This window comes from Mesoplodon mirus (genome assembly GCF_964341445.2).
Source record: "Mesoplodon mirus genome assembly, chromosome: 1".
Classification (NCBI taxonomy): Eukaryota; Metazoa; Chordata; class Mammalia; order Artiodactyla; family Ziphiidae; genus Mesoplodon; species Mesoplodon mirus.
Genome location: NC_138976.1, coordinates 89,904,911 through 89,932,414, shown reverse-complemented (window position 1 = coordinate 89,932,414; position 27,504 = coordinate 89,904,911). Strand labels below are relative to the sequence as shown.

The 27,504-nt window shown below is 40.7% G+C and overlaps 1 protein-coding gene and 1 long non-coding RNA gene across 2 annotated transcripts in view; one reads left to right on the top strand and one right to left on the bottom strand.

Annotated features, from left to right (window-relative positions):
* Positions 1–27,504, top strand: part of LOC309798861 — a 292,612-nt gene that overhangs the window by 84,689 nt on the left and 180,419 nt on the right. The gene's annotated exons all lie outside the window — the stretch shown is intronic.
* LOC309798843 (spermatogenesis-associated protein 31D1-like) lies at positions 21,087–27,183 on the bottom strand (the record flags this gene model as incomplete). The annotated part of the gene is given in 5 exon segments (XM_082611540.1): positions 21,087–21,107; positions 21,111–24,132; positions 24,411–24,471; positions 25,046–25,091; positions 25,901–27,183. Coding segments are annotated over 5 exon segments (3,585 nt in total). The 5' UTR covers positions 26,336–27,183.

Here is a 27,504-nt window from a genome sequence, read left to right as displayed (position 1 = left end):
ATCTCATGCAAGAAGGGAGCCTAGAGATCACTCCATCCAGCCTACCATTTTGTAAATAAGGAACCTGAAATTGATCTAATGTGGACAACTTGCCCGAACTTAATATTCTGGTAATTAATCAAGCTGCGATTCAAACTCAGGTCTTTTGATTCCAGGTCTAGTTTATTTTTCCCATTATATTAGGCTTTGTTTAAATAGATATAATTTTAAAAGTACATGATACCTTTACTCACTGTGGGACAGTATTACAACATGAAGATTTTATTTCTATTTGCCTTTCCTTGAACCTAGGACAGTTGAGGACGACACACACACACACACACACACACACACACACACACTCAGTAAATCTTCATTGCTTGCACTATCAATCCATTGTTATTTTAGCATTTCCTTCAGAGATATGATGCATCCTAAGAAACTATATTTTCAAATAGCGTATTTCAGATGAATTATCTAAATGTGTGGGGGTTAGTTCCTGAAAATCTATTTCTCAGTTAATTGCTAGTTAATGTTTTTCTATTTTTACCACCTTAATCTGCTGTCCTTTACCTGGACTCTTAAAAAGGGCCTTCTAAAGTTTCTTCTTGAATCCTTGTTTACTTGTCTATAGGAAACTCCCCATAGATAATCTTTTTTTTTTTTTTTTTTTTTTTTTTTGTGGTATGCGGGCCTCTCACTGCTGTGGCCTCTCCCATTGCAGAGCACAGGCTCCAGACCCGCAGTCTCAGCAGCCATGGCTCACGGGCCCAGCCGCTCCGCAGCATGTGGGATCTTCCCGGCCCGGGGCACGAACCTGTGAACCCTGCATCGGCAGGCGGACTCTCAACCACTGTGCCACCAGGGAAGCCCCCCCACAGATAATCTTATAAAAATAAATTAGGTCATTTTTCTCCCATGTTTAAGCCTCCAAACCCAACTCTGCATTGCACTATCCTATTGTAATTGAATAAAATCAATATTTCTCACCACTGACTAAAAAGCTTACATGATATGGCATCTCCCAAATACTCCTTTGTTTGGTCTGCTATGACAAAAATACCATAGACTGTCTTTTTCTGTCTTATATCACTTATATATGGAATCTAAAAAAGCCAAAGTCATAAAAGCAAAGAGTAGAATGGTGGTTTCCAGGGCTGGGGGTGGGAAAATTGGAAAAATGTTGGTCAAATGATAGAAACTTGCAACTGGTATTGATAGATAAATAAGCCCTGGAGATTTAATGCACAGCATAGTGATTACAGTCAACAATACTGTACTATAAACTTCAAAGTTGCTAAGAGACTAGATCATAATTATTCTCACCACAAAAAAATGATAATTGCGTGACATGATAGAGGTGTTAGCTAATGCTACTGGTGGTAATCATACTGCAATATACAAATGTATCAAACCAACAAGTGTACACCTTCCACTTACATAATGTTATATTTCAACTATATCTCAATAAAAAATACTATCGGCTGGGTGGCTTAAACACAAATATTTGTTTCTTATAATTCTGAAATAGTATTTCCCCCAAATACTACTTCACTATTGAGTTGTAAGATCATCTTACATATCCTGGATGCCAGTCTATGTTATGTATATATCTATATCTATATCTATATATATATCTCATGAATATTTTCTCCAATCTTTGGCTTTCCCTTTCATTTTCTAATGGTGTCTTCAAAAGTGGAGAAATTTACAATTTTGATGTAGTTATAATTTTTTCTTTTATAATTATCAAAATGCTATTTTTAAAATTCTGAGATAACATGGTTTTAATTATAAATTGAAAAGCAGATAGTATAGGTATGTGATTTTCTATCTCACGCAGAATTTGGCAGTCTGGTAGCTTGTGAATATTTTCTATTTGTACTATTATTGCATGTATGAATTTATTTACGATAAATATACTTACGTGATACATAGAGAATATTTAAATTGTCAGGATTTGCTATTTCCCCATAACTTTCTCCTCTCAATACTCTGAGGACTTGAAATGTTTCCTTTCTTAGTTGGTACAAGGCCTTTGTTGAGGTGGGGGGTGGACGGGAGAGAGATACAAAGAATGTAAAGAATACAAATAATAGCCCAGGTTATTCTCTATGAGGAAGAATGAAAGAGGGCAGAGGGGTAAGAAGGATAGGGAACAATAAAGGAAGGGTGAGGACAGGAGAGAAGAGGTAAAAGGAAAGAGCAGTCACTATCAGGAATGGGATTTAGGAAAGGGAGTGTGTAAAAAATCGTTCGGAATCCTAGCTGTGTGCTGCCTCCATCTTTAAAACAAATCAACATGATCTTCAGTGCTTTCTGGAGGTTGGTTTCTGTTTGTGTGCATTATCATACCTAGGCTGTGATATATTTGACATCCTAAATTTTCATGGAGTTTATTTCCCACTCTTTGACATCTATGTATCTTACTGACACAACTTGAGTACTTCCTACTTTTTCTCATGTCCAATCACCATAAACTCATCAATACAAGGGACTATCATAATGCTTTTGTGATATCCAGATGACTAATCTCCCTATGGACTATAATATTATAGACATCGGGAGACTTGGCATAGCACTGAAGTAAGACAGAGTTTGAGTGTACTTCTGTCTCTGTCAGACAGAAGTAAACTGCTCCATTATCTTTGCTGTTTGATGTGGAGACAACTATTCGCCAGATCAATAGCTGTATATCAGGAGTTAGAGATGTTTTGATTTGTTCCAGGAAAAAAAGGCCCATAAAATCCAGCAGCTTTGACTAGAATTAGTACCTCATTATCTTATGATAATCAACAATCATTGTCCATGACTTATTTGCCTTTTTTACAGGCCAAACAGATTATTTAAATGGGGCAGGTGATGGAGATTACCATCTGCATGGTTATTTTAGACTCTGCAAATTCCCCAGATATGTGCTATTGCTATTTTTTGGTATTGTTTTCATGTAGGGACAGTTCCAGGAGCTTCCACTTGGCCCTTCCTATGTATTTTTTTCCAGTTGTGGCAAAATATGCATGACATAAAAGTTACCATCTTAACCATGTGTAGGTGTACCATTTAGTGGCATCAAGTACATTCACGTTGTTGTGCAACCATCATTACCATTCATCTCCAGGACTTTGTTCATCTTCCCAAACTGAAACTCTCTACCCATTAAACAACACCTCTCCATTCATCACTGCACCCAGACCCTGGCAATCACCATTCTATTACCTATCTATATAAATTTGACTACTCTAGTACCTCATATGACTGGAATCACAGTATTTGTGTTTTCGGTTCTGGCTTATTTCATTTAGCATAATGTGTTCAGAGTTCATCCATATCGTAGTGTGTGTCAGAATTTTTACCTTTTAAAGGTCATTTAATATTCCATTGTATGTATATACTACATTTTGTTTATCCATTCCTCTGTTGATGGACATTTAGGTTGTTTCCATCTTTTGGCTATTGTGAATAATGCTGCTAAGAACATGAAATTACAAACATCTGTTCAAGTCCCTGCTTTTAATTCCTTTGGATATATACTCTGAAGTAGAATAGCTAGATCGTATGGTAATTCTGTTTAATTTTTTGAGGAACTGCAATGGAGAAGGGTTCAGATTTCTACACATCCATGCGAATACTTGTTATTTATTATTGTTTTTAATAATAGCTATCCTAATGGGTGTCAGGCAGTAGACGTTCTCAATAGCACTTACCTTGTTTGAGAGTTCTGTCATTTTCCAAGTATGTGTACTCCAAAAATACATTCAGATATGGGGAAATATAGTGTAGGTCACTGCACAGGATTTCTAGTGAGGTGAACTTGTGTCAAAATTCCAATTATCACATGGCTTCCATAAGCCCTATTATGACCTGAAGACCACAGTGATGTTTTGGAACCTCAGGTGTGTAAATTTATCTTAATAATCTCTGAAAAATTCTGAGTTTTCCACTTTTCTTTCTAAACATTCCCCCTGGAAAATTGTAAACCCCTTTGAGGTAGACCTGGAGAAAAAAAAATCACACTCTATACTTCTGACAGTTTTGCAGCAAAGTTTGTGAAGCTGTTGTAGCCACCTGAACTCTGGTTTAGGTCTGGGCGAGGCTGTAATTTTCATTCCTGGAAAATCAATGCAGGTTTCTGCTCATTGTGCTTGAATTTTATTTTCATTTATACACTTCAAGCCTGCTCATCAATGTAATTCCCAGTGTAAATGTGATTAATCTGTTACTGCTGGAAGTCACTTTGGGTCAAAATAGTGCCACTCTGCCCTGCTGACCTTTATGATAATTGCACTCACCTTGTTTCTCATATTAAATGCTACCACTTAACTTCTGCTACTCTGTAACCCCATATTCCTGTTAAAAGCACGGGGGCCATTTCATTGGTGCTATCCCGCATTGTCATCTTTAGCCCCCAGAAGACAGATGCCACAGAGGTTTTCAAGGATGCTTGTATTTCTCTCATCAAAGAATGTCTTAATGTCTTGAAGAAGAATGTTATCGATGACCTCTGTGGGGGCATAACTGTGGGATAGTTGAGTGGGTTTTACATAATTAATCCACTCCAACATTCTCATTTTAAGTACATGGATTCCTTTGTCTACATTCTGTCAGATAAATTATGGCATCTTGCCCTCTTTGAATGTTGCTGACTATTGAATCTATGTTTCAGTCAGCCAAACAAGCCAACGATTAGAGCCAATTCCATCAGCTAGAGCTAATACTTTGAATCTCAGGTAAGTTCTTTATAATAAATTCAACCCCTTCCAACTTTATATTCCATCTTTCTCAGTCTAGCACTTATAAAACATATGCCAGGGTTTCCCTGGTGGCGCAGTGGTTGAGAGTCCACCTGCCGATACAGGGGACACGGGTTGGTGCCCTGGTCCAGGAGGATCCCACATGCCGCAGAGGGGCTGGGCCCGTGAGCCATGGCCACTGAGCCTGCATGTCCGGAGCCTGTGCTCCGCAACGGGAGAGGCCACAACAGTGAGAGCCCTGCGTACTGCAAAACAACAAACAAAAAAACCCAAAAAACCATATGCCACACACACATTCTACAGGTTTCTGCTGATACACATTAGCAGGATATAGCATTTCTTTTGATGTATATGCTAACTCCTACCAGGGTGGACATTATACTTGCCTCCTGGGGCCTGGTGGAATCTGACTGTAGTTATTAGGATGCAGTAAGTGCTGATGTGGGTGGGTCTTGAGAAAAGTAGAAATTTCCTTGAAAACTAACCTATTTAGATGAGGTCTTTAGAGATATGTTAAGTAAGGGAAGGTTAGTTTCCTCAAATGGGGAGGAAGAAGGGTGGCTTCCTTTGGCGAGGAAACCACAGGAAGATTTGGGTTAAAAATTTTCATATTAATCTGAGTCTGCCTACCTGCACTTATCCTAAATACTCAATATATCCTTATCTTAATACCCAGCTCTTCCTGATCAATGTCCTGATATTAATCTGTGAGACTTAGCACAGATGTACCTTGAACTTGCATTTTAATTCTGCAACCCACACTTTTAGATTTGAAACTTGATCCTCAGCCATGTCTGCTGTGTGGCTATAAGACATGAGAAAATTTTAAGGCCCTCAGTGTGGCTCTCTGTGTCTTCCCATGCCTCGATCTGAGAGTTTAAACACCTAACATCTTTTAACCTTAAGTGTAAACATTTTCATTTTGTAAGCTCTCTGGTGCTATAAGAAGCAGCTAATGGTCCCCATGGTGCTTGTAGTTATTACTGCTGTAATAGACAAAATCAGCTGCCGCTTGACATGTAAAAGTATTGTCTTCAACTGGCAATATGTTCAAAGCAAATATTGCTGGTAATTTATTTATTGCTTCCACTACTCGGAAGAAGCACTTGTCTTTGCATTGGCAATGGAGTCACTACTACATTCAAGCTCAAAACCTTATTCCAGAGTCCCATCTTGAGCATCTTTTTCCTGGGATTACTCATGCAGGACAGGAAATCTGCTTCAGGAAGTTTAGAAAGTAGATTTTAATAAAAGGAGCTTGTTTCAAAAGTTATAAAATCTGGAGTCAAATGAAATAGGAAGGCAACCTAGAGTTTGGAAAGACTGAATCCCCTAAGCAGAACTGGAATGAATGTAGAGACTGCTGGTGGGTGCTGGGGACATGGAGGGAGAAGCCCTTGAGTAGGAATTGGACGCATGAGGGAGACGAAGCCTCAGTTGTATGTACAACTCAAAGAAAGAGGGCATTCTGGGTTCTCCCCTATCCCCTTCTTCCAAACTCTCACCAGTCCTTCCTTTACTCAAAATTAATTGGAAGCTAGTTGCCAGTGAATCCTGGGAAACCAAGTTTTCAGGAGTCAGTCCTCTAAAATAAAAATCAGAGGTGGAAAAAGAGAAATAGTATTTAAAAATTATTCACACAAATATGCCATCCCTTTACAATAACTTCTCACATTCCAGTTCACTTGTTCAAATACCCCACCACTATGATAGTACTTTGACGCAAGTCTGTTTACTCCCTTGCTTTCTCCTGATACTGCCTTTGTATCTCTCCTTACTCTCTTACATTCCAATGTCCATTATCTAATAGTGTGTTTGTCCCTAGCCCTGTTCCAGTGTCTTTTAATTATGCTGGATCAACCCAAACCATTGCTTTCTCTTTTCTTGATCTCCAGCTTTCAAAGTCTTCCCAAGTAAAGTGTATAATAGTTTAGATTGTTTCCTTTATAAATTCATGATCACTAACCTAAAAGGTCCTTTAATATTGCCCTTTAATTCTGCTACATTAATCTGGACCCATCATTTCCCACTCTTTACAGTTTGTTCTCTCTTTCTGCACTATTCTTTGTTTTTTTAAAAAAAATCTTTATTGGAGTATAATTGCTTTACAATGTTGTGTTAGTTTCTGCTGTATAACAAAGTGATTCAGCTATTGCACTATTCTTAAATGGCATGTCCCCACCATTTGCTATAATATCAGGAGATAATCTCTTTTAATTCACAGAAAAGAAAAGAAAAAACATTAGGAGAACTTTCCTGTTAATTAACATAATAGAGTTACTACATCTGCTGCCATCTTTATCTCCTTTGGTAATTTAAGAGAACAGAAGCTCTATTCCTACTAAACCCAATTCCCTTACTCCTGATTTGGATTGCATCACCTTGCACTCTCTAAGGATCCTTATTTTGTTCAATACCTTCTCTAATCTGGATCTTTTCCACTATCTTTTTTAAACATTCTAAAATCTTCCAAATTGGGAAAAATAATAAAGAAGAGTAAAGCAAAAAAGAAAAGCAAAACCAAACTCACCTTTCTCCACCTGACTTCTATTACTAATTACCACACTATCTCTTCTTCAAAGGCACAGTTTTTAAAATAATTCTTGAAAATGTTTTTCTATATCTTGGCAATTGTGAATAATGCTTCAGTGAACATGAGAGTGCAATCTTTTTGAGATCCTGATTTCAGTTCTCTTATACATATATATATATACACACACACACATATATCTACATATATATATATATATACATATATCCATTCAGAAGTGGGATTGCTAAATCATATGATAGTTCTATTTTTAATTTTTTGAGAAGCCTCCATACTGTTTTCCATAGTGACTATATACCATTTTGTATTCCCACCAACAGTGTACAAGAGATCCAATTTCTCTGTATTCTCTCCAGTGCTTGTTACCTTTGTATTTTTGAAACTAAGCATCCTAACAGGTGTGAGGTGATATCTCTTCGTGATTTTGATTTGCATTGCCCTGATGATTAGCAATGCTGAGTACCTTTTCATATATATTTTGGCCGTTCATATGTGTTCTTTGGAAAATGTATATTCAAGTTATTTGCCCATTTCTTAATCGAGTTATTTGTTTTATTTGCTACTTAGTTGTGGGAATTCCTTATAAATTTTGGATATTTACCCCTTACCAGATATATGATTTTCAAATATTTTCTCCCATTCCATTGGTTACCTTTCCATTCTGTTGGTGGTTTCCTTTGCTGTGCAGGAGCTTTTTATTTTGATGTAGTTCTACTTGTCTATTTTTGCTTCTGTGGTCTGTGCTTTTGGTGTCATAGCCAATAAATCATTGCCAAGATCAATGTCAAGAAGCTTTTCCCAAAATGTCCATCGACAGATGAATGGTTCAAAACATGTAGTATATATTTACAGTGGAATATTTCCAACTTAAAAGAAGAAGGAGATTCTACCATTGTGGCAGCAGGGATGAACCTGGAGGACAATAAGCTAAGTAAATAAGCCAGTCACAGAAGGACAAATACTGCATAATTCCATTTATATGAGGTATCTAAAATAATCAGACTTCATGGAAGCAGAGAATAGAATGTTGGTTACCAGGGGCTGGGGAAAGGGAGAAATGGGGAGCTGTTGTTCAGCAGGTATGAATTTTCAGTTATACAAGATGAATAAATTCGAGAAATCTGCTGTACAAATAGTGTCTGTAGTTAACAATAGTGTTAAGCACTTAAAATTAGTTAAGAGGGTCAATTTCATGTTAAGTGTTCTTACCACACACAGAAAAAATGGGACACAAGCTTTTGGAGGGGACAGATATGTCTGTTACCTTGATTGTGTTAATTGTCTCATGGGTTTATGCATATGTCCAAACTCATCAAACAGTATACATTAAACATGTGCCATTTTTGTGCATCAGTTGTACCTCCATAAAGCTGTTTAAAAATGTTTATCTATATTTGATATCTTCCCTTTATTACTTCCTTCTCATGCTTCAATCCACTCCCAATAGAATCCATCTTTTATTACTCCAATAAAAAGGTACTTCATAAGTTATTTCCAAATCCATGGATGCAGTGTGAAAATTTTATCTCCTAGTTACTTGACCTGTAAGTAGGATTTGCTTCTGTCTTTGAGACTTGATTTTCCTTGACCCAAAAACTCCTCTGGTTGTCCTCTAATCTCTGCGGCTGTTCATTCTCTATCTTCTTTGCAGGTGCGTATCCTTCTCCTCAGACATTAAATGTTGAAATCCTTCAAAATTCAGTTCTAGGCCATTATGTCCCCTCACTCTAGAGCTCATAATATGATTTCACAGAAACACACAGCTTCAGTTACCAACTCCATAAAGTTTGGACATTTGTGTACCTGAGACCTCTAATCTGAATTCTGTAAATCCAGTTGCCTATTTAACATCTAAATCTGTTCATTTAAAATATACATAAAGCTAAATACTCATGGTCTCCCTAAACTGCCGAATCTCTCCTCCTTCATTTTCATTTGTCTTAGTGTGTAGTGACACCATTCACCCAGTTGTATAAACCAGGCACCTAACAATAATCCTTGAGTTCAACCTCTCGCATCAGCCACTATATCCTATCCATTTATCAATCTTATCCATTTTACCTCCTAGATACTTCCTTAATCTACCTAATGTTCTCTATCTACTCATCGTTGTAAGTGGTAAATTAATGCATGAATATAAATTTCCCTGATTGCTTTGCTTGGTACCTATAGTTTTTATGGCAGAAAAATTTATATTAAAAAAAATCCGTTCATCTTCCCTATATCTTCCCTTCTGTTCCTCCATCCTCCTGTCCCCATTTCAAGCAAGTATCCAGGACTCCCTAGAAACCTCTTCCTCAGGAAATATGCCATTTCTAAGCATCAAGGTGTGAAGGAGGAGATTACAAGGCAGTTGGAGGATTAAAAGCCAGTGAGTACAACAAGCACTGCCTGACACTACCTTGTTACTGGATAGAGCCTTAGAGCTGCACCAACTCATTAGAGGGATGTAGTTGAGAGAGATATAGGGAAGGCATGTAATAGGCATGGTGTATCTATCTCATCAAATATTTCAACATCCCAAACATTATACAGGAACATTTATAAATGGGACATAAAGGTACAGGTGTCCCGGTCTCAGAAGACCAGAAGGACCTCCACAACACTTTCATGTTACAGGGTTTTTATACCACTTTGGTTGTATAAGGTACCTCTAATAATGGCTGAGTCTAAATTCTCTACCTGCTCAGTTATTTAAAGAATTAAATTCATTTAAATCAAGTAAAGAAACAGTAGGTTTATAGCAGCTCATAACTGCTTACTTTTTTAAAAATTTTTATTTATTTATTATTTTTGGCTTTGTTTTGGGTCTTTGTTGCTGCACGCGAGCTTTCTCTAGTTGCGGAGAGTGGGGGCTACTCTTTGTTGCAGTGTGCGGGCTTCTCATCGCGGTGGCTTCTCGTTGTGGAGCATGGGCTCTAGGTGCGCGGGCTTCAGTAGTTGTGGCGCACGGGCTCTAGAGCGCAGGCTCAGTAGTTGCGGCACACGGGCTTAGTTGCTCCGCGGTATGTGGGATCTTCCGGAACCAATAGAACTTTATGTTCCTTCCTTTTATCAATTTTAAAGGTTTAAAATGCTTTCGATTTTTTTTCTTCTTTGACAAACTCAAAGAAGGACTTTTATCTATGAGGTCCACACTTGATATTCTCAGTCAGAAGTCATCTGCCCAAGGAGGGCCTAGCATCTGAGGCCAACAGTCACGTCCATGTCCCTCAGATAGGACCCTGTATCCTGGAGCTCAGGCTCCAGGCTCTAGGCTCTGCTCAGAGGCTCTCAGAGGCTCAGCATTGCTGCTCTGATCAGCCCAGCATAAAGGAAGGCTCTGTCGAGTGAGGCCTGACGTGAGAATGTGAGGCATAATCAAGCAATGGGGAATTGTGTTCTCCTGCAGAGATCCCAAACTCTCTAAATAACCCAACCCAGGGCCGCAAAGTTATGCTTGGGATTTTATCCTGGAATCTCCAAACACTCAGATGGTCCATGGGCTTCAACTGGAAGCCTTAGTCCCCCCAGAACTACTGGCCCTGCCTGGCCTATGATGTTCTATCTTCTCCTTGAACTTCCTATCTTAGGTGTCTCTCTGACCCAACCAATCTCACTGAGAAATGTGAGCAGGGTTACAAGAAAATAAAGAATCATTCTTTGAGAGGCAACTTTTGGTTCCAGCTCCAACACTTAAAGAGCTTGAGAGTCATTACTCCAGTCTTTAGAAGAAGCAAAATCTGAACCAATTGAAAGTCAGTGACTTTTCTTGTAGCATTAGAGAATTAAGGTCACAGGGCAAATCACTCCAAAATCTTCATAGAGGGTGAATGCAGAGAATCACAGTTGAGGTCAGCTTACCTCAAGCAGAGGCCACTGGAGCCATAAATTGATAGGAACACTTAAAAGGACACTTTGACAAATTGCTAGAGGATGCACATGGGCTAACATGAGAGCGAGAAACTCCTAGGGTCATTATCTTAGGGGGGCCTCCACCTATTCATGGGTTTCGCCTGTGGAAACCCCACCAGGTTCTCACAGTGAAGAGCCATGAAAAATTCTGATGTTTCTGGTGGAGGAGTGTGGGAATGGGAAGAAAAGTAACAATTTGAAAACATTCTGAAATATCCTCTGAATGTTCTCCATAACAGAAGCTTACTCCGCGGAGGAAAAGACTACCAGAGACTTATCCCACATGGGAGAAGGGAAGTTATCCAACTCCAGTTCCCTCTAGCTTTCTTATCTCTTCTAAAAAGTGAAAAGAAAGAAAGAGAGAAAAGTGTTAGAAACATCTGTGAATAACCCAGGGGCACAGGACCACTAAAAGACAGATTTAATCATATCCCCTCCCCCCCAGCACCTTACTACCACATCAACAGGGCTCCAGTACGGTAACAGAGGGTCATAGCCAAAAGAGCTGCAAGGCATAGGCTCTATATAAGGAGGAGACTTAGGGAAATCTGAAGACACCAAGGGAGATTAAAACAAGGACACTATAGGAAATTGAAGTCTCTGACATATACAGCTACAGTAAATATTAAACACAACCAACACCTACCTGGATTAACATAAAACTTCACACTAAGGTCTGTTTACTTCAGTTCCTATTACCCAATACATTATGTCTGGCTTTTCAACAAAAAAATTACAAGGTATGATAAAAAGACAAGAAAAAAACAGTCTGAATAGATAAAGCAAGCATCAGATCCACATTCAGATATGACAGAGATTTTTGAATTGTCATACATGGAATCCAAAATAACCATCATTTCATGTTAAGGGCTCTAATGGAAAAAGCAGAAACATGCAAGAACAGATGAGCAATAAGCAGAGAGAGGGAAACTCTAAGAAAGAATCAAAAGGAAATGTTGGAAACCAAAAACACTATAACAGAAATGAAGAATGCTTTTAATTGGCTCATCTGTATATTGCCTATGGCCAGGGAAAGAGTAAGTGAGTTTGAAAATATGTCAGTAGAAACTTTGCAAACTGAAATGCAAAGAGAAAAAGAATTTTTTAAAAAACCTTTAACTCAGAATATCCAAGAACTGTGAGACAGTTTCAAAATGTGTAATATACATGTAATTGAAATACCAAAAGGAGAAGAAAGAAGAGAGAATAAGAAATATTTGAAGAAATAACAGCCCAGGATTTTCCAAAATTAATGACGGATTAACCATAGATTGTGGGAGCTCAGAGAACACCAAGCATATAAATACGAAGAACGTCTATACCTGGACATATTTTATTAAAACTGTAGGAAGCTGAAAGATAAAATCTTGAAAGAATACAGAAGAAAGTAATATCCTACCTCTAAAGGAACAAGGATAAGAATTATGGGCTTATCACAAACCATGCAAGCAAGAAGAGAATTGAGTGAAATATTTAAAGTGTTGTAAGAAAAAAAAATCACCCTAGAACTTTGTGTCTAGTGAAATTATCCTTCAAAAGTGAAGGAGAAATAAAAACTTTCTCAAACAAAAACTGAGATACTCATCATCAGCAGATTTGCCCTGGAATAAATGTTTAAAAAGTTCTTCAAGGAGAAGGAAAAGGACAACTCAGCTCTACATAAAGGAAGGGAAAAGAAGGAATAAATGAAGGTAAAACAAAACTTTTATTTTTCTTATTCTCAGTTGACCTAATAATACTAATGATAGTGTATTGGGTGATTATAGTACATGGATAAGTGAAATAAATGACATCAGTGTTACAAGGGACAGGAGGGAGGAATTGGGAACTCTGTTATAATGGAACCTGCACTACCTATGAAGTGGTATAATGTTCTATATAAAAGTGGCCTTAGATTAGTTGTAAATGTATATTACAAATTCATGGGCAACCATGAAAATATTTTTTAAAGAAGAATACTTGACATGCTAAGAGAAGAGAGAAATGGAATCATATAAAGCGCTTGTTTAAAATCAGAAAAGGCAGAAAAAGAGAAGAAGAAAAAAAGAATACACATAATAAATACTAAACAGTTACAGATATGGCAGATATTAATCCAACTATATAAAAAAAATCACTAAATGTAAGTGTTCTAAATTCACCAATTAAAAGACAGACTGTCAGTGGATAAAACAAGATCCAATTATTTGTTGTCTACAAAACACCCACTTTAAATATAAAGACACAGATGATTAAAAGTAAAGGGAAAGAGAAAACTGTACCGTGGTAACACTGATGAAAGAAAGCAGGAGGAACTATATTAATTTCAGACAAAGCAGGCTTCAGAACAAGGAAAGTTATGAGGGATAAAACGGGGCAGTACATAACAACAAAGGGGTCAACTGTCCAAGAAGACACAACAATCCTTAACGTGTACAATCTAACAACAGACTGTCAAAATATGTGAGGCAAAAACTGGTCCAACTGCAAGGAGAATTAGGTGAATCCACTGTTATTTTTGGAGACTTCAACACCCCTCTATGAGAAATGGACAGATTCAGCAGGCGGAAAATCAGTAAGGATATAGTTGACCTAAACAGCACCATCAATCAACTTGATCTAATTGACATTTGTAGAATACTTCATCCAACAACAGAATATGCATTCTTCTCAAGCACACATGGAGCACTGACCAAAATAAACCACATTTTGGGCCACAAAACACACCTTAACAAATATAAAATAGAAATCATACAAAGTATATTTTCAGACCATAATGGACTTAAACTAGAAATCAATTACAGAAAAATAGCTGGAAATGCCAAAATGTTTGGAGAGTAAACAACATGCTACTAAAACATGGGTCAAGGAAGAAATATCAAGGGAAAAAATATTTTAAACTAAATGAAAATTAAAATACAACTTGTCAAAATTTGTGAGCTGCAGAAAAAGCAGTACTTAGAGGGAAACTGATACCATTGAATGCATCTATTTGAAAAGATTTAATATCTTTGAGGGACTCTGGTTTGCTGACCTGATCGATTTCTCCCTGTTTCCAAAATATTGGGAAACATGAATTCCTCCTTAGGTAGCACAGTGACAGAAGAAGGAGCCCCACCCAATACACAAAGGCAAGGATGGGAAAACCTAGGAAGTTGAGCTGGAGCTCAGCCATGGTGCAGTAAGGCTCCTCAGACAAAGAAGATGGTCCAGATCATCAGAAGTGCATTGCTGCCTCAAGCATCTGGGCATTGAAAGTGCACATTCTAGACTAGAGTTCTAGGCCCACGTTACAGAGGTTAAGCGTAAACACCAAAGGTTCTTGAGGGTGGGGGAGGGGACAACACAAGAGAGAGAAACCCACAATCCTTCCCCCACCATCCAACCCAGCAGATCTATCCATCCCTCCAGGGCCCTTTAGATACCTCTAACCCATCTTCCAACCCACACATTTACATACCATATATTTACCTTAGTGAAAATTTCTATTTATTCCACACGTTACCCAGATATTACCTGAGACCCTTTTACTGCTTGGTGATCTACCTTTGGACCCCACATAATATTTAAAACTCTTCTATGCCGAGGGATTTTTACCTCCAAGCCTTCAACTACAGCTTCCCCTCATACATAATGTGTTCTCACCTGTATGAAGCCAGAAACATAGTCAGAAGAAATATACGCCCCCATATCTCCTCAAAAGAATTCACATTCACCAAAAAGTGTAAGAGTGCAGAGTAGCCTGTGCCAGTGAACAGGAAGCATGACAGAAAGGGAAACAAGGGCATGGCACACCCATGAACCTATGGCAAACAACTTAAAAAGCTTTAGTAGTTCTTTTTTTCCTAAAATCCCTCTTAGGCTATTTAGCCCCCTAAGGTTCTCAAATCTAGCCTAGTCCAGCCATACAGTGTCTCATCCTGCTGCTTGCTCCCTCTTCTGAAAAATCCCTCTCAAAACATTTAAAATTTTTTTCTTTATTTTACAGAACACAACCCAAAGGACCAAACACACCCTGATTTAAGGAGTGGGCTTCTCTTTAACATAACTTCTAATGAGCACAATATTTAGCAATACGTTTTAGCTTTTTTGAATCACACTCATTGTTACTTCTTCTACGAAAAGTTTTGATTTTTTCCCCCATCTACTTTCTTACTTGCCACCAAAATTCCTGTTGGCATCTCCATACCTTTTTAAACAATGATGTCATTTTTGTTGATGTGTATATGTATTTATTTTATCTCCCCGTGCTAGTCATTTAATAGTTGTAGCCCTTATGCCTTCATTATTTAGATTATAAACTGCTGAAATTAAGCTGTGTCATTTCCTTACTTTGCTTGCCTGTATTCCCTCGTTGAGTCTGATGAATCAGTCTTGACCCCAGATACCTAATTCTCTCCCTCCCCTATGAGGAGGATACTAGTAATGACAGCTCCTTTCTTTACCTGTCTTCTCCTGCATCCACAGCTCCACTGTTGTCTGTACCCAAAAGGAGGGTCCATTTCAAGCCCACTCCATCTCACATACCTTCCTCCCTTGACTGCAGGAGGTGTATCTGTTCAGAAAATCCCCTTCACATATCTTTGTATCTCTGGTATTGTTTTTTTTTATAGAAAGTTTGGTCCTGACTGTCCCTGAGGTCCCTAGGATTCACAACTGTAAAAACATCCTCTAAAGTCTGAGCAATATAAGCTCCACCAAAAGAATTTCCAGGATAGAAGGGGTCATAAAAATGACACTTCAAATATATTCTTCAAAAAGTGGCCTTGTCATAAAAAAAGAAAGACTGAGAAGCACTGATCCAGATTAAAGGAGACTAAAAACACATGACAACTAAATGCAGTCTGTGATTCTGAATCTTGTAATGGAGGTTTTGAAAAAAAGCCACAAAGGACATTACTCAATAAATTGACAAAAATCGAATATGAATGGGAGATTAGTTAAAAGTTTTATGTCATTGTTAAATTTACTGAAGGGGAAAACTAATTGTACTGTATGTAAGAGAATCTTCTTTTTCTTAAATACACAATGAAATATTCAAGGAGAAGGTGCATGGTGCATGAAATGTATTTTCAAATATTCAGAAATGTATGCATATTTTTCATATATGTGTGTGTGTGTGCATATTCATATATAGAGAGAGTGGAGGCAGGAAGGGAAGGAGACAGAAACAGAGACAGAGAGAGGAGAGAGATCTCAAATGGGTCAAAATGTTAGTAGGTAAGTCTGGATAAAGGGTACATAGTTTTTACCATCCATGCATCTTTTCCACAAGTTTAGTTATTTTCAAATAAATACATTTAAAAAATGGACCATTGCCTGCTGTCCTGGATTTTACCTAAACTTTGGGATTTCTGCCTTTGATTCTTGCAGCTACCACCATCACCATACCCAAACCCCAGAAATGTGTAATGCCAGCTTCAAAAGTTATCTCACATTCTGTCCCAGGCAAGAAACCTGGGACCCTCTGCACATTTCAACAGGATTTTACAAAATGCTGAAGAAGAGCACCACACCCTCCCCACCAACAAATGTTTTTAAATTAAACACAATACAAAAAAAAAGAAGGAAAAAAATCAACGTGTTTACAGCATGGAACCCCTAATTTTTCTGATCTGGTGCCACCAGGTCATCCGTCTTCTGGTGTTTTGTGGTGTGAATTGGTTTGCCAGCACTTCGTCTGCTCTGCTCGCCAGTTACCATTCCTCCACCAGATTTCCATCTTCCAAAAATGTGTTGACATCTTTTGTTGTATCCTCTCTCCTTCTAGTCATCCTTAAGCACTTACTCTTTTTAAATCCTTTGTTTGAATAGTTTTATTGAGATATAGTTCACATACCATACAATTTACTCATTTAAAGTGTGTAATTCCAGGATTTTTAGTATACTCACAGATATGTGCATCACAATTTTAAAAACATTTTCATGACTTCAGAAAGAACCCCGTAACCTTTAGCTATTACCCGCCACCCTTCATCTCCCAGCTCTAAGCAACCATTACTCTACTTTCTGTCCTCTCTTGGCTTCCCTATTCTGAATATTTCACATGAATGGAATCATACGTGGTTATTTGTGACTGGCTTCTTTCACTTAGCATGTTTTCAAGGTTCAGCCATGTTGTAGCATGTATCAGTGCTTTTTAACGCCAAAAATATTACACTGCATGGATATACCATATTTTATTTACCCATTCATCAGTTGATGGACATTTGGGTTGTTTCTGCCTTTTAACTCTTACGAATAATACTGCTATGAACATTTGTTTACAAGTTTTTGTGTGGACATATGTTTTCATTTCTCTTGAGTATATACCTAGAAGTGGAGTTGCTGGGTCACATAGTAATTCTATGTTTAACATTTTGAAGCGCTGCCAGACTGTTTTCCAAAACAGCTGCACCATTTTTCGTTCCCACAAGCAGTGTATCAGGGTTCCAGTTTCTCCGCATTCTCACCAACACTTGTTTTAATCTGACTTTTTGTTTCTAGTCATTCTTGTGTGTGTGAAGTGTTAGATCATAGTGGCTTTGGTTTTCATTTCCCTGATGGCTAGAGATGTTGAACCTCTTTGCACCTACTCTTACTTTTTTTTTTCATCTACTCTTGCTTTTAATGGCATTTGGGGAAAGAGAGAAGATAAACAAGTGTGTTTTATCTACTGTGTTTAACTCGAAACACAACAGCTCATTTTAACTATGCGACAGGAAAAATATTTTCTTGTAAATATTTGAAAACACATATAGTAATGTCAAGTCTTTATCAACATGCACAGTTTACTACTTCTATTCTTTCTGCATGTTATAGTTACTGTGTGATTAAGGGAAAGCAATATTGTGCACTGAATTTGACCTGTAAGATTACTTCTTATATGGGGTTGAGGGAGGAATTCATTCAAATGACTCCTTAGGGTTGACTAAAAGGCAGAGCAGAACTGATTGCCAGCGCCTCTAAAGCACAATGCTTTTTTGTCACCAATGCTGTGTACATCTGTTGTGAATAACTGTGTACCACAGGTGATAAGTATCAAAGAAATGTGAGAGCTCTGACATGGGCACATAGCATATGTCTTAAGAGATAGATGACAAGATGTTTAAATGGGCTTTTACACTTTAATCATAGTGTAAAAGATGGGATGTATCACACATACCAAATGATAACCGTGAAAGCTGGGTGAGGGGTGTATGGGAGGTTACATTGTTCTGTCTGCTTTCGTGCATGTTTAAACATTTTTGTACTAAAAAGCTTTAAAAATAATAAAAGATGTAGAGTGACTCATAAGGAGAGGGAGGGAGCAAAAGGATACCTGGCCAGGGGGATCAGTCCATCAAGACTAGAGTTTAGCTATCTCTCAATAAGGAAATTTCAGGAAGTGTAATTCCTTTGACGTTGGGAAAGAAACTTCTTTCCATATAACAGGAAGGAAGAAAGAAAGGAGGAATGGGAACTTTTTTTTTTTAAGGATTTTGATGAAAATTTCCCATCTCATGACTCCTAGTTCCTCTGTGAATGGTGGTTTGGCACATCTACTGAGCAAGTGGAGATGGCCTAAATTTGAGAAAAGTGAAGGAGATTTGAAATAGATTTGAGTAGCACTGGAGAGAAAATGGACTAAGGAAACAGTGACCTAAGTTCCATTTGTTTCGTTCACATGTTAGTGAGCATGGAATAAGAATTTGTGGAATGGATGCATTATTTCCAGGTAGCATGAGGGCTGAATTTATCATGGCATCAGTAGACTTGTTTGTGAGATTTAATCCAATAGTCATCAGCTACTTATGGGAAGGTATTTCTGGAAAAGGCAGAGATAGGGGATTTTGCCAGACGGGAAGGATTAAAGGTGATTGGATGGGACCTATTTGTAGTGGAGCTTTTTAAATGTTGCTTACCTGATAGACCACCAAGCCTACCTTGGAGAGAGAGAAAAAGAAAACAAGAGCTTGGTGGATAGAGGAAGAGTAAGTGGAAAAACGACCTAAAGTTGAAAAATTAACAAGTAGTATATAAGTTGGGAGGATGGAGGATGAGGCCAAAGGGTGGAATGTCAGACTGTATTATTCCAGATGGCAGAAGTGTTCCTGGTAATAAGCTCTACAGTGTGGCAGTGACTGCACTGGAATGGAAGTAAAAATGAGATGATGTAGGAACAGGGAAGCTGGGTTACTGATAGGTCTATCTACATGGAGGTTAGAGCCCTCCACCACTCCTCACCTCTTCATGTTCCCCACCCTGGGCCCCCTCCCACCTTTTGTCCCTCTCCCGGGGGCTCCACGGAATCTGCCTTCTCTGTGTGACCATAAGCTTCAGATATTGTAGGGTCAATGTCATAACTCTGGATAAGAAAATAAAAGTAGTGAGAGAAGGCTGTAGTGGACATCTATTTTTGTTTTTTGGTTTTAACACCCAGTATCCATAAGTCTTTCTGGAAAAACTACTTCAGGTGCTCTCTAGGATACTCACCCTATTTTTGAGTCCCAGTCTGTACAAGTAGAGTTGCCTTCCCTCTAGACCTCATTGTAAGGGTGGGTATGTGTGCAGCCTTGGCCAAAAAAAGGAGGTCCATGGTAAGCCCCCAAATGTCTGATACCCCAGTGCATAGTCTAGGACTCACCTCTGGTTCATGAGCTGCAGGTATCCTGGGGAGGTGTACCACGGCTCCACCAAGGCTATTAATATCAGTGGTGGCACCTTCATCTTGATTGGTGAACTGTACACACTAAGGGCAATATCTTGTATATTCCCTTCAAGCATAGGTGGAAGGAAAGCACCATGATCACCTTCCCCAAAGAGGGGGATGCCATCTTGATGACATCCTTGGAGATACTGTTTTAGTACTCGAAGACACCCCCATGCCTTTTTGATATAAGGCATCAGTGTGCCGTGCAGTTCTCTGGTCAGCCTCAAGGACATGGTGCTTGGATCAGATTGAGGAATGGGGGAGCAGGACAGGGTCAGAATATGGGAATGATGAGGCATGAACTTTGTTCCACCAGTAAGGACGTTCTTTCCCTTCACTTTTTCTTTCTTTCCCACTCACTTTAAGACATCTTTTGCTTACTCTCAGCTGTATTTTACCCTGGGAGGTAGGTGGCTGCCTGGTCAACATTCCTACCACTGACAGCTGAGTGGTGCTTTTCCTCTGCAAAAAAAAAAAAAACAGTCATCAACTGAGCAGCCTGAAAAAATGCCCCGGGAGGGGAACCACTTCCCCAGGGTGCCTTTCTAGTAAGGAAACCTCCATGTCAAGTTTAAAGTATGCTCTCCCGATACATTAACATGACCCACATAACAGATTCTTAAGCAGCTGCTGTGCTGTTCCTGGACCCTACGGCAAGTAGCCCAGGGTCCAGTAGAGCAGCACCTCCGCTCAAATAGTGCCATTCAGGGTTCAGCCCCCTCTAGGAGCCTCTGGTCACTGAGTTCTAAATAATGATTAAGCTGTTGTTTCTTCTTCAGCATTATTTTCAGAAAGTATATCTGTACTTAACGCTCCTCAGGTATAAAAGACCTATCTCCCCTACTTCTCTAAAAGATATAAAACATTGAGTGAGGGGGGAGATGTGGGCTGCAATACATTTTCATTAAGGCTAAGCTAAGCGGCAGAAGACAAAGCCCATCTCCTCAAATTTCATCAGGGAGGAAATGGGCTTTGGGGCGGGGCGGGGGGGTGGCGGGGGTGGAAGGGGCACAATATCTATTTCTCAGCAAGAACTCCAGAGGACTGGTCACCGTTTAGCCAAAGCCAAAGGAAGCAATCAGTAAGAGCTGAACTATCTCCTTCCTTTCCCTTACACATAAGCCCTGAGTTACCCAAAAACCCATGCCCCTGAGTTACCCAAAACCCATGCCCCCAACACAGTACACAGTACACAGAAAAGATACACTATTATTAGATAAATATTTATTGGGGAGAATCAATAATCTTTACAAGGAAGGAGTTATTTCTGGATGGGAAGTCTTCATCCCTGGAAATTCTGGGGAAGTGTTTTCTGTCTAGACAGTAGAGACAGATGTCTGAACACAGGGCCTTCAGCAGTGCTGAGCGCAGTGGTGGGTGCCTGGCCAGCTTGACGCCTGCGGGTGGGGCTTGGATGGGGCACAGGCTCCCTGTGGGACACTGGTGGGGGATGTTTGTGACACAGTCGCTGGTCCTTGAATGCCATAACTTTCTGGGGGTGTCTCTTCTTATCTCTGATCTGTCTTGTACTACTTGGAGGATAACTCTGGCCAGCAAAGATAGCTTCTTGATGGCAGGACTTGATATTTGTCAGTTTACAGGAGGGAGCCCTGTGGTTGAAAGGATGCCCCTGGACAGGCTCTGTCCACACCTGCACTTGCACCTTTTGCTGAGTTTTCCTAAACTGCACTGGGGAAGGAAGGGGCTCTTGAGAGTAGGTGACATCCATTGCATACTGACACCCCGGTTTCTCATCTAGGAACTTCCTGATGCCTGTCGCGATTTTCTGAGCTTCAGTTGTCCCAGTAAAGGCAGCTCTACTTTTAACTAGGCCTCTGTTCTGCACAGTTGATATGGGGCTGCCCTTTTCCTGGGCATCTTCTTGCCTGTTGTACTTTATCCCAGAAAAAAGCCATTGCAAGAAGTGCTTCATTCTTTTTCTGATATGGCCTTCAGGAAGAGGCTGTCCCTTCTGTGATAGGATCTGGGAAGACTTGCTCGCAAGTGTCTTCTCTAGTACCATCTCCTGAGTAGGGAAACTCTTCCTCCTAAGTTGGGATGTCCTGAACCCTTTAACCCCTCGATCGAGCTCCTCAGCCTTGGGCTCCAGAGGACTCACCCTCTTTGCAGTTGGTGGGAAATTCTTATCCTGGCACCTCCTTAAGGCATGCTTAGGGACCCAAGGTTCCTGCTGCTGCTCCATCCTGATTCCTCTGTCCTCCAAATGGACATGCAGCACCTGGGAAGCTCCCATGTCCCCACCTGAGACACCCTGGGCATGAGTCAGTGAGGCCTCGTAAGTCAAGTTGTCTGAAGCAAGGGATGTGTCAGTGGGTTGGCCTTGACACTGGCTATGCTCCCTGTTCTCCAGTTTAAAGTTTAACTCACTGAACAGTTGTTCTTTAAGGTCTAATGATTTAGGATCTTGGGGAACTGGTAATTTGGGTGGGGGGCTTCCAGTGGTCACGGTAGTTTCTACTTTATTCTCGTTCACATTTATCATTTGGGAGCTCCCTGGCTTGCTAGTTGCCAACATGCCACTAGTTTTTAATTGAAGAGTATCAAGCTCCTCAGCCGTGAATACCTCCCTAGACCATCTGGGCATTGAAACAGGTTCTGACTTCTCCACCTTTTTGCCCTGTTGCATTTCTCCTTTATCACTGGAACTCACACTCTTATGGTTCGGCTCATATCTGGCCCCAGCTTGCTTTGCAAGCAGCTTTTGGGGATATCTGTTGGCTGGTTGAGTCTGTCTATGACCTGCTTTCCCTGTGATGCAGAGGGAGACAGGCAGACGAGTCTGTCTGGCATCCTTAATTCTCTGAACACCCTCTGCCAGCCCACGGTTGACATCAGAGCGTGGTTGTCTCAGGACCCTCTGTCCTCCTTTGCCCACAGGCGAGGTGGCAGGGAGAGAACGATCCAGGTCAGGGGCTGAATTTGTTGTTCCCACTTTGTCTCCATGGAGAGATGTAGAGCTTCCTCTCAAGGACTTGAAGCTCCCAGATTTGGAGTCTGCCTCAGAAATCACATTGGTTGAGGGGGGCAAGTTGGCATGAGACAAGGACTGGCATGAGGCATCTTTCAATTTAAAGATCTGTATGGATTCAAGGACCTTGCGGGGAAAGGCCCACAACATCCTCATATGAAACCTTTTAATATGGGCTTCCGGCATCTGTTGTGGACTGGAATCAACAAAAGTCAGGTCCTGGAAGGTATTCAGGGGGTAGGCCTCACCCACTGATGATGGCAAACTTCTCTGTTTCGTTTGGGTGTGGGATTTCACAGAAAGAAGCAATGTTTGCTTGATAGCATGCCATGAATTACGCACAGTCTCAGGGAGCCGACCCTCATGTATGTCCTCCAACTTCTTGCTCAAATGTACTTTTAGGACATTTTCAAGTTGTCTCCGACTTAGACTCTTTGCTGACACCCTTGAATTTTTCTCTGAGAGACTCACCATCTGACTGTTTAGGTCTTTCTCAGAGTCATACCCCAGATCCTTACCTGAAGAGTTCTTTGGGTCATTCAACAGGTGATCTTTTGGGCCATTCTCTAGGCTGTGTCCCAGATCTTTCCCCACATCTTCCTCTAGCTGGAACATTACACCAGGGCTTTCTGGAAGTGAGTTCTCAGGAACAGGCTTCAGTAAGATGGCAATTGATTTAGATTGAGTGACAGATAAAGTGCAGTCTGGCTGTGGTGAAACAGACAGAGCTGGTGGTGCATGACGACAAGCAAAAGCATCGGGGTGATTCATTGCCTGGGACAAATCTGATAAGGGGTTGATATCTTGGGAAAGGGTGGGGTCAAGAGAGAAAACAGTATCCGGAGACAAAGTGGCCTTTCGTGGGAGAACAGGACCTGCTGTCTGAGTGTCATGTGGTACGAGACGGGGAGAGGCAAGGGGTTGGGGTGGGGAATAGTCCACAGGGAATTTGGAATCCAAGGAAGGAAAAGGCTCTGGTGCCAGAGAATGACCCAATGGGGAGGGTGAAAAAGAGTCAACTAAGGGGGTCATTGGGTTAGGGGAGAGAACGGAGGTGGGCAGTGGGGAAGGCTCAAGCAGAGAGGCTGGTGTTAGGTCCCTTGGAGGGACTGTTGAGAAGGCAGGGGACAGAGTAAACGATGACTCAGTCACAGAAGCTGTGGAAGCCAACGGGGAAACAGAGGAAGTAGAATCTTCCAGGGCCTCTGGGAGTAGCAACCGACTGACCTCAGCAGTTGCATTATTACACACCTCACAGAAGGGGTCTGGACATAAGAGTTGACGCAAGCGGGTGGTGTCATCGTGCCGGCCCAGGGTGCTGCAGAAGACAGGAAGTACAAAGATGCAACCAGGACCAGAACAAGGAAAGGGGGACCTGCTGGCCTGGCAGGGGTGGGGTCACTGGAAGCCTGCTGCCCCTTCACATTGCTCCACATCCATGAGTTCACAACATGCTCAATAGCCCTCACCTCAAGGCCTTCATCACATACTCATTCCTATGCTGCCCCCTGCCATGACTACAGCAGGTTGCACTGAATCCCTGGAATTGCATAGAACATGCTAAGGGGGGATCAGGAAAGAAGGGGAAAGAGTCACCTTTTCAGAATAGAAATCAGCTGCATTTTCTCCCCTGTTTCTGTCTGGTGACATCTCCAACCTGAGAAACCAGGAGAGTGGGTTATATGTAATGAAGGTAGAAGCATAGGTATAATAAAGGAGTCCCCTTATGGGAAACCCTTGGGATATTAGACTCTGAAAGACCCAAGAATTAGTAGATGAGGTCAAATGGTCAATGATATTAACGTGTATGTTGCTTCTTGTAAAGTACTTTCACATGCATTTTATCTCATGTGATGCTCAAAACCACGATGTGAAGCCCAGAGATCAGTGTTGCCTTAGAGAGGGATCTGATCATCCAGGAAGTCAAAGGACTTTTACAAAGTCAGGACACAGAAGTTCTGACTCTTGACATCTCACCTGGCCACCTGTTGGGAAACACCCATTGCCCAGGTCCATCACTGCTTCATGCCCAGCGATGAGCAGAGCAGGGAATCTGAGAAGTGTCTCAGGCTCTGACTGCCTTCCCACAAGCCTCTCCTCTGAGAACTATGGTTTCTGAGAGAAACTGTACCTAGCAGTTGACATCCTCAGAGATCAGGGACCTTGGATCTCCTGGAAAAGGCAGGAAGGGTCACCCTTGGAGAGTTCAGGTGGGATAGGCAGAACCTTACCTTTTGGTGTTCCACCTTTCCTTCTCCTCTTGGCTCTGCGCTGATGCTGAGAACAAAAGAAAAGAATGAAGGGCTGGGGCTCATTTCTCTCACTCTTCTCTAGGAAACTCAGATATTCATTATCCATGAATAATATGACTCTATTTTAATTAACAGAACTTTATGTTCCTTCTTTTTATCAATTTTAAAGGTTTAAAATGCTTTCAATTTTTTTCTTCTTTGACAAACTCAAAGAAGGACTTTTGACTATGAGGTCCACACTTGATATTCTCAGTCAGAAGTCATCTGCCCAAGGAGGGCCTAGCATCTGAGGCCAACAGTCACGTCCATGTCCCTCAGATAGGACCCTGTATCCTGGAGCTCAGGCTCCAGCCTATGGTCAGAGGCTCAGCATTGCTGCTCTGATCAGCCCAGCACAAAGGAAGGCTTTGTCGAGTGATGCCTGACGTGAGAATGTGAGGCATGATCAAGCAATGGGGAACTCTGTTCTCCTGCAGAGATCCCAAACTCTCTAAATAACCCAACCCAGGGCCACAGAATTACTGTTTGGGATTTTATCCTGGAGTCCTCCAAACACTCAGATGGGACATGGGCTTCAACTGGAAGCAGCCGCAGAGCACAGGGAGACCAGCTCCGTGCTTTGTGACTGCCTGGAGCGGTGGGATGGGGAGGGTGGGAGGGAGGGAGATGCTTGAGGGAAGGGATGTGGGAACAGATGTATATGTATGACTGATTCACTTTGTTATAAAGCAGAAACTAATAAAAAAAATGCACACACACACACACAAAATGTGGGAATAGAAATGGAAACAACAATAAAGAATCTCCGTTGGGGGCTCACTCAGGGCTGCTTACCTTTCGGATGTCTTTGGTTTTACTAAAGATAGATGAAAATGGCAAGCGCACCAGGTACCACAGGAACAGAAGAAGCAACCACAACCCGCACAGGATGACCAGGTTTTGGTCAATATCCAAGGATGTTGCATTGCAGCTCGGACATGGGTCAATAAGCTGTTCAAAAATGAGAGAGCGTTCCATTTTCTGAATTCCGTTTTCTGAATCACAAGGCTGCTTGAAGTTACTGAAGTTATTGAGCAGTCCCAGGCCTGCATCACAGAGCACTGAAGAGTCACAAAGGGTTTCAGAGTGTGGGGGAGGGGACAACATGGAGAGGGTGTGTCCACGGCCCCTCCCCCACCCACCAGTCCAGCAACCCCTTCCGCCCCTGCTGGGCCTTCCAGGTCCCTCTGCCCTACCCTGCCATCCTATTTTCCAACTCCATCCTTTCATGGTTTCATATATTTACAGTAATGAAATTTTCTGCTTGTCCCATCGGTAACCCAGATACTACCTGGGTCCCCTCTACTGTTTGATAGAAACTTGACTTGGGTCTCACCAATTCCACCGCCTTAAGTGTCTGAAATACTGTCTGGAATTTTTGCTTGTACCCACACATTTATACTCAGGATCATATATGTCCTTAAATCCATCTTTCCTATAGAATCTTTTCACTACGCAAACCCAGTTCTAAAGAACTTAAAAGTTCTTTTATCCAGTTTTGTGAATGTTGAATAGGGAATTTTGCTTTTTTTTGCAGTCAGCCGTTACCATCTTCAGTCAGAGGGGCTGACTCAAATAATTAAAATGAAGAATTCATTATTCAACATTCACAAAACTAAAGTTACTATAAAATAAATGTAAATAATTAAACTTTCACGAGATCTTGAGGATAAGTCTGTAGCACTTATTTTTCTGAAGTTAGTGAAGCTTAAACTGCCTAAAGACTTTTAGGACATGCTACACACACACACACACACACACACACACACCCTTTGACAAACCAATCTGGTATTTTCAAATCTAAGAATAAAGTGTTTTCTCATTTTATTCCAATCTTCCATCTTTTGTTTTGACCCTACTTCTTCCTACTCTACCTAAAATACAGACAGTCCCTGACTAGGGCACATCAATTTTCTAACATGTGCACAAATCCCTGTCCTAGTCAGTTTGGGCTGCCGTAACAAAACACCATAGACTGGGTGCTTAAACAACAAACACTTATTTCTCATAGTTCTGGAGGCTGGGAAGTCCAAAATAAAGGCAACAGCAGATTCTGTGTCTGGTGAGACCTACTTCCTGGTTCATCAACAGCTGTCTTCTCCCAGCAACCCTGCAGAAAAAGTGGGTGAGAGAGCTCTGTGAGGTGTCTTCTATAAGAGCATTAATTCCATTCATGGAAGGCTCCACTGTTGTGACCTAATCACCTCCCAAAGGCCCCATCTCCTAATACTATGATATCATATTGGCCTTAGGGTTTCAACATATGAGTTTGGTAGGACACAAATATTCTGTCCATAACACTACCCAAAGGCTGTGCTAAGTCCTCTGGTGGCACGGTGGGACCCAGGAATGTCAAAGCCTTAGAGAAGAATCGAGTCTTGAGCAGCCTTACCTGATTA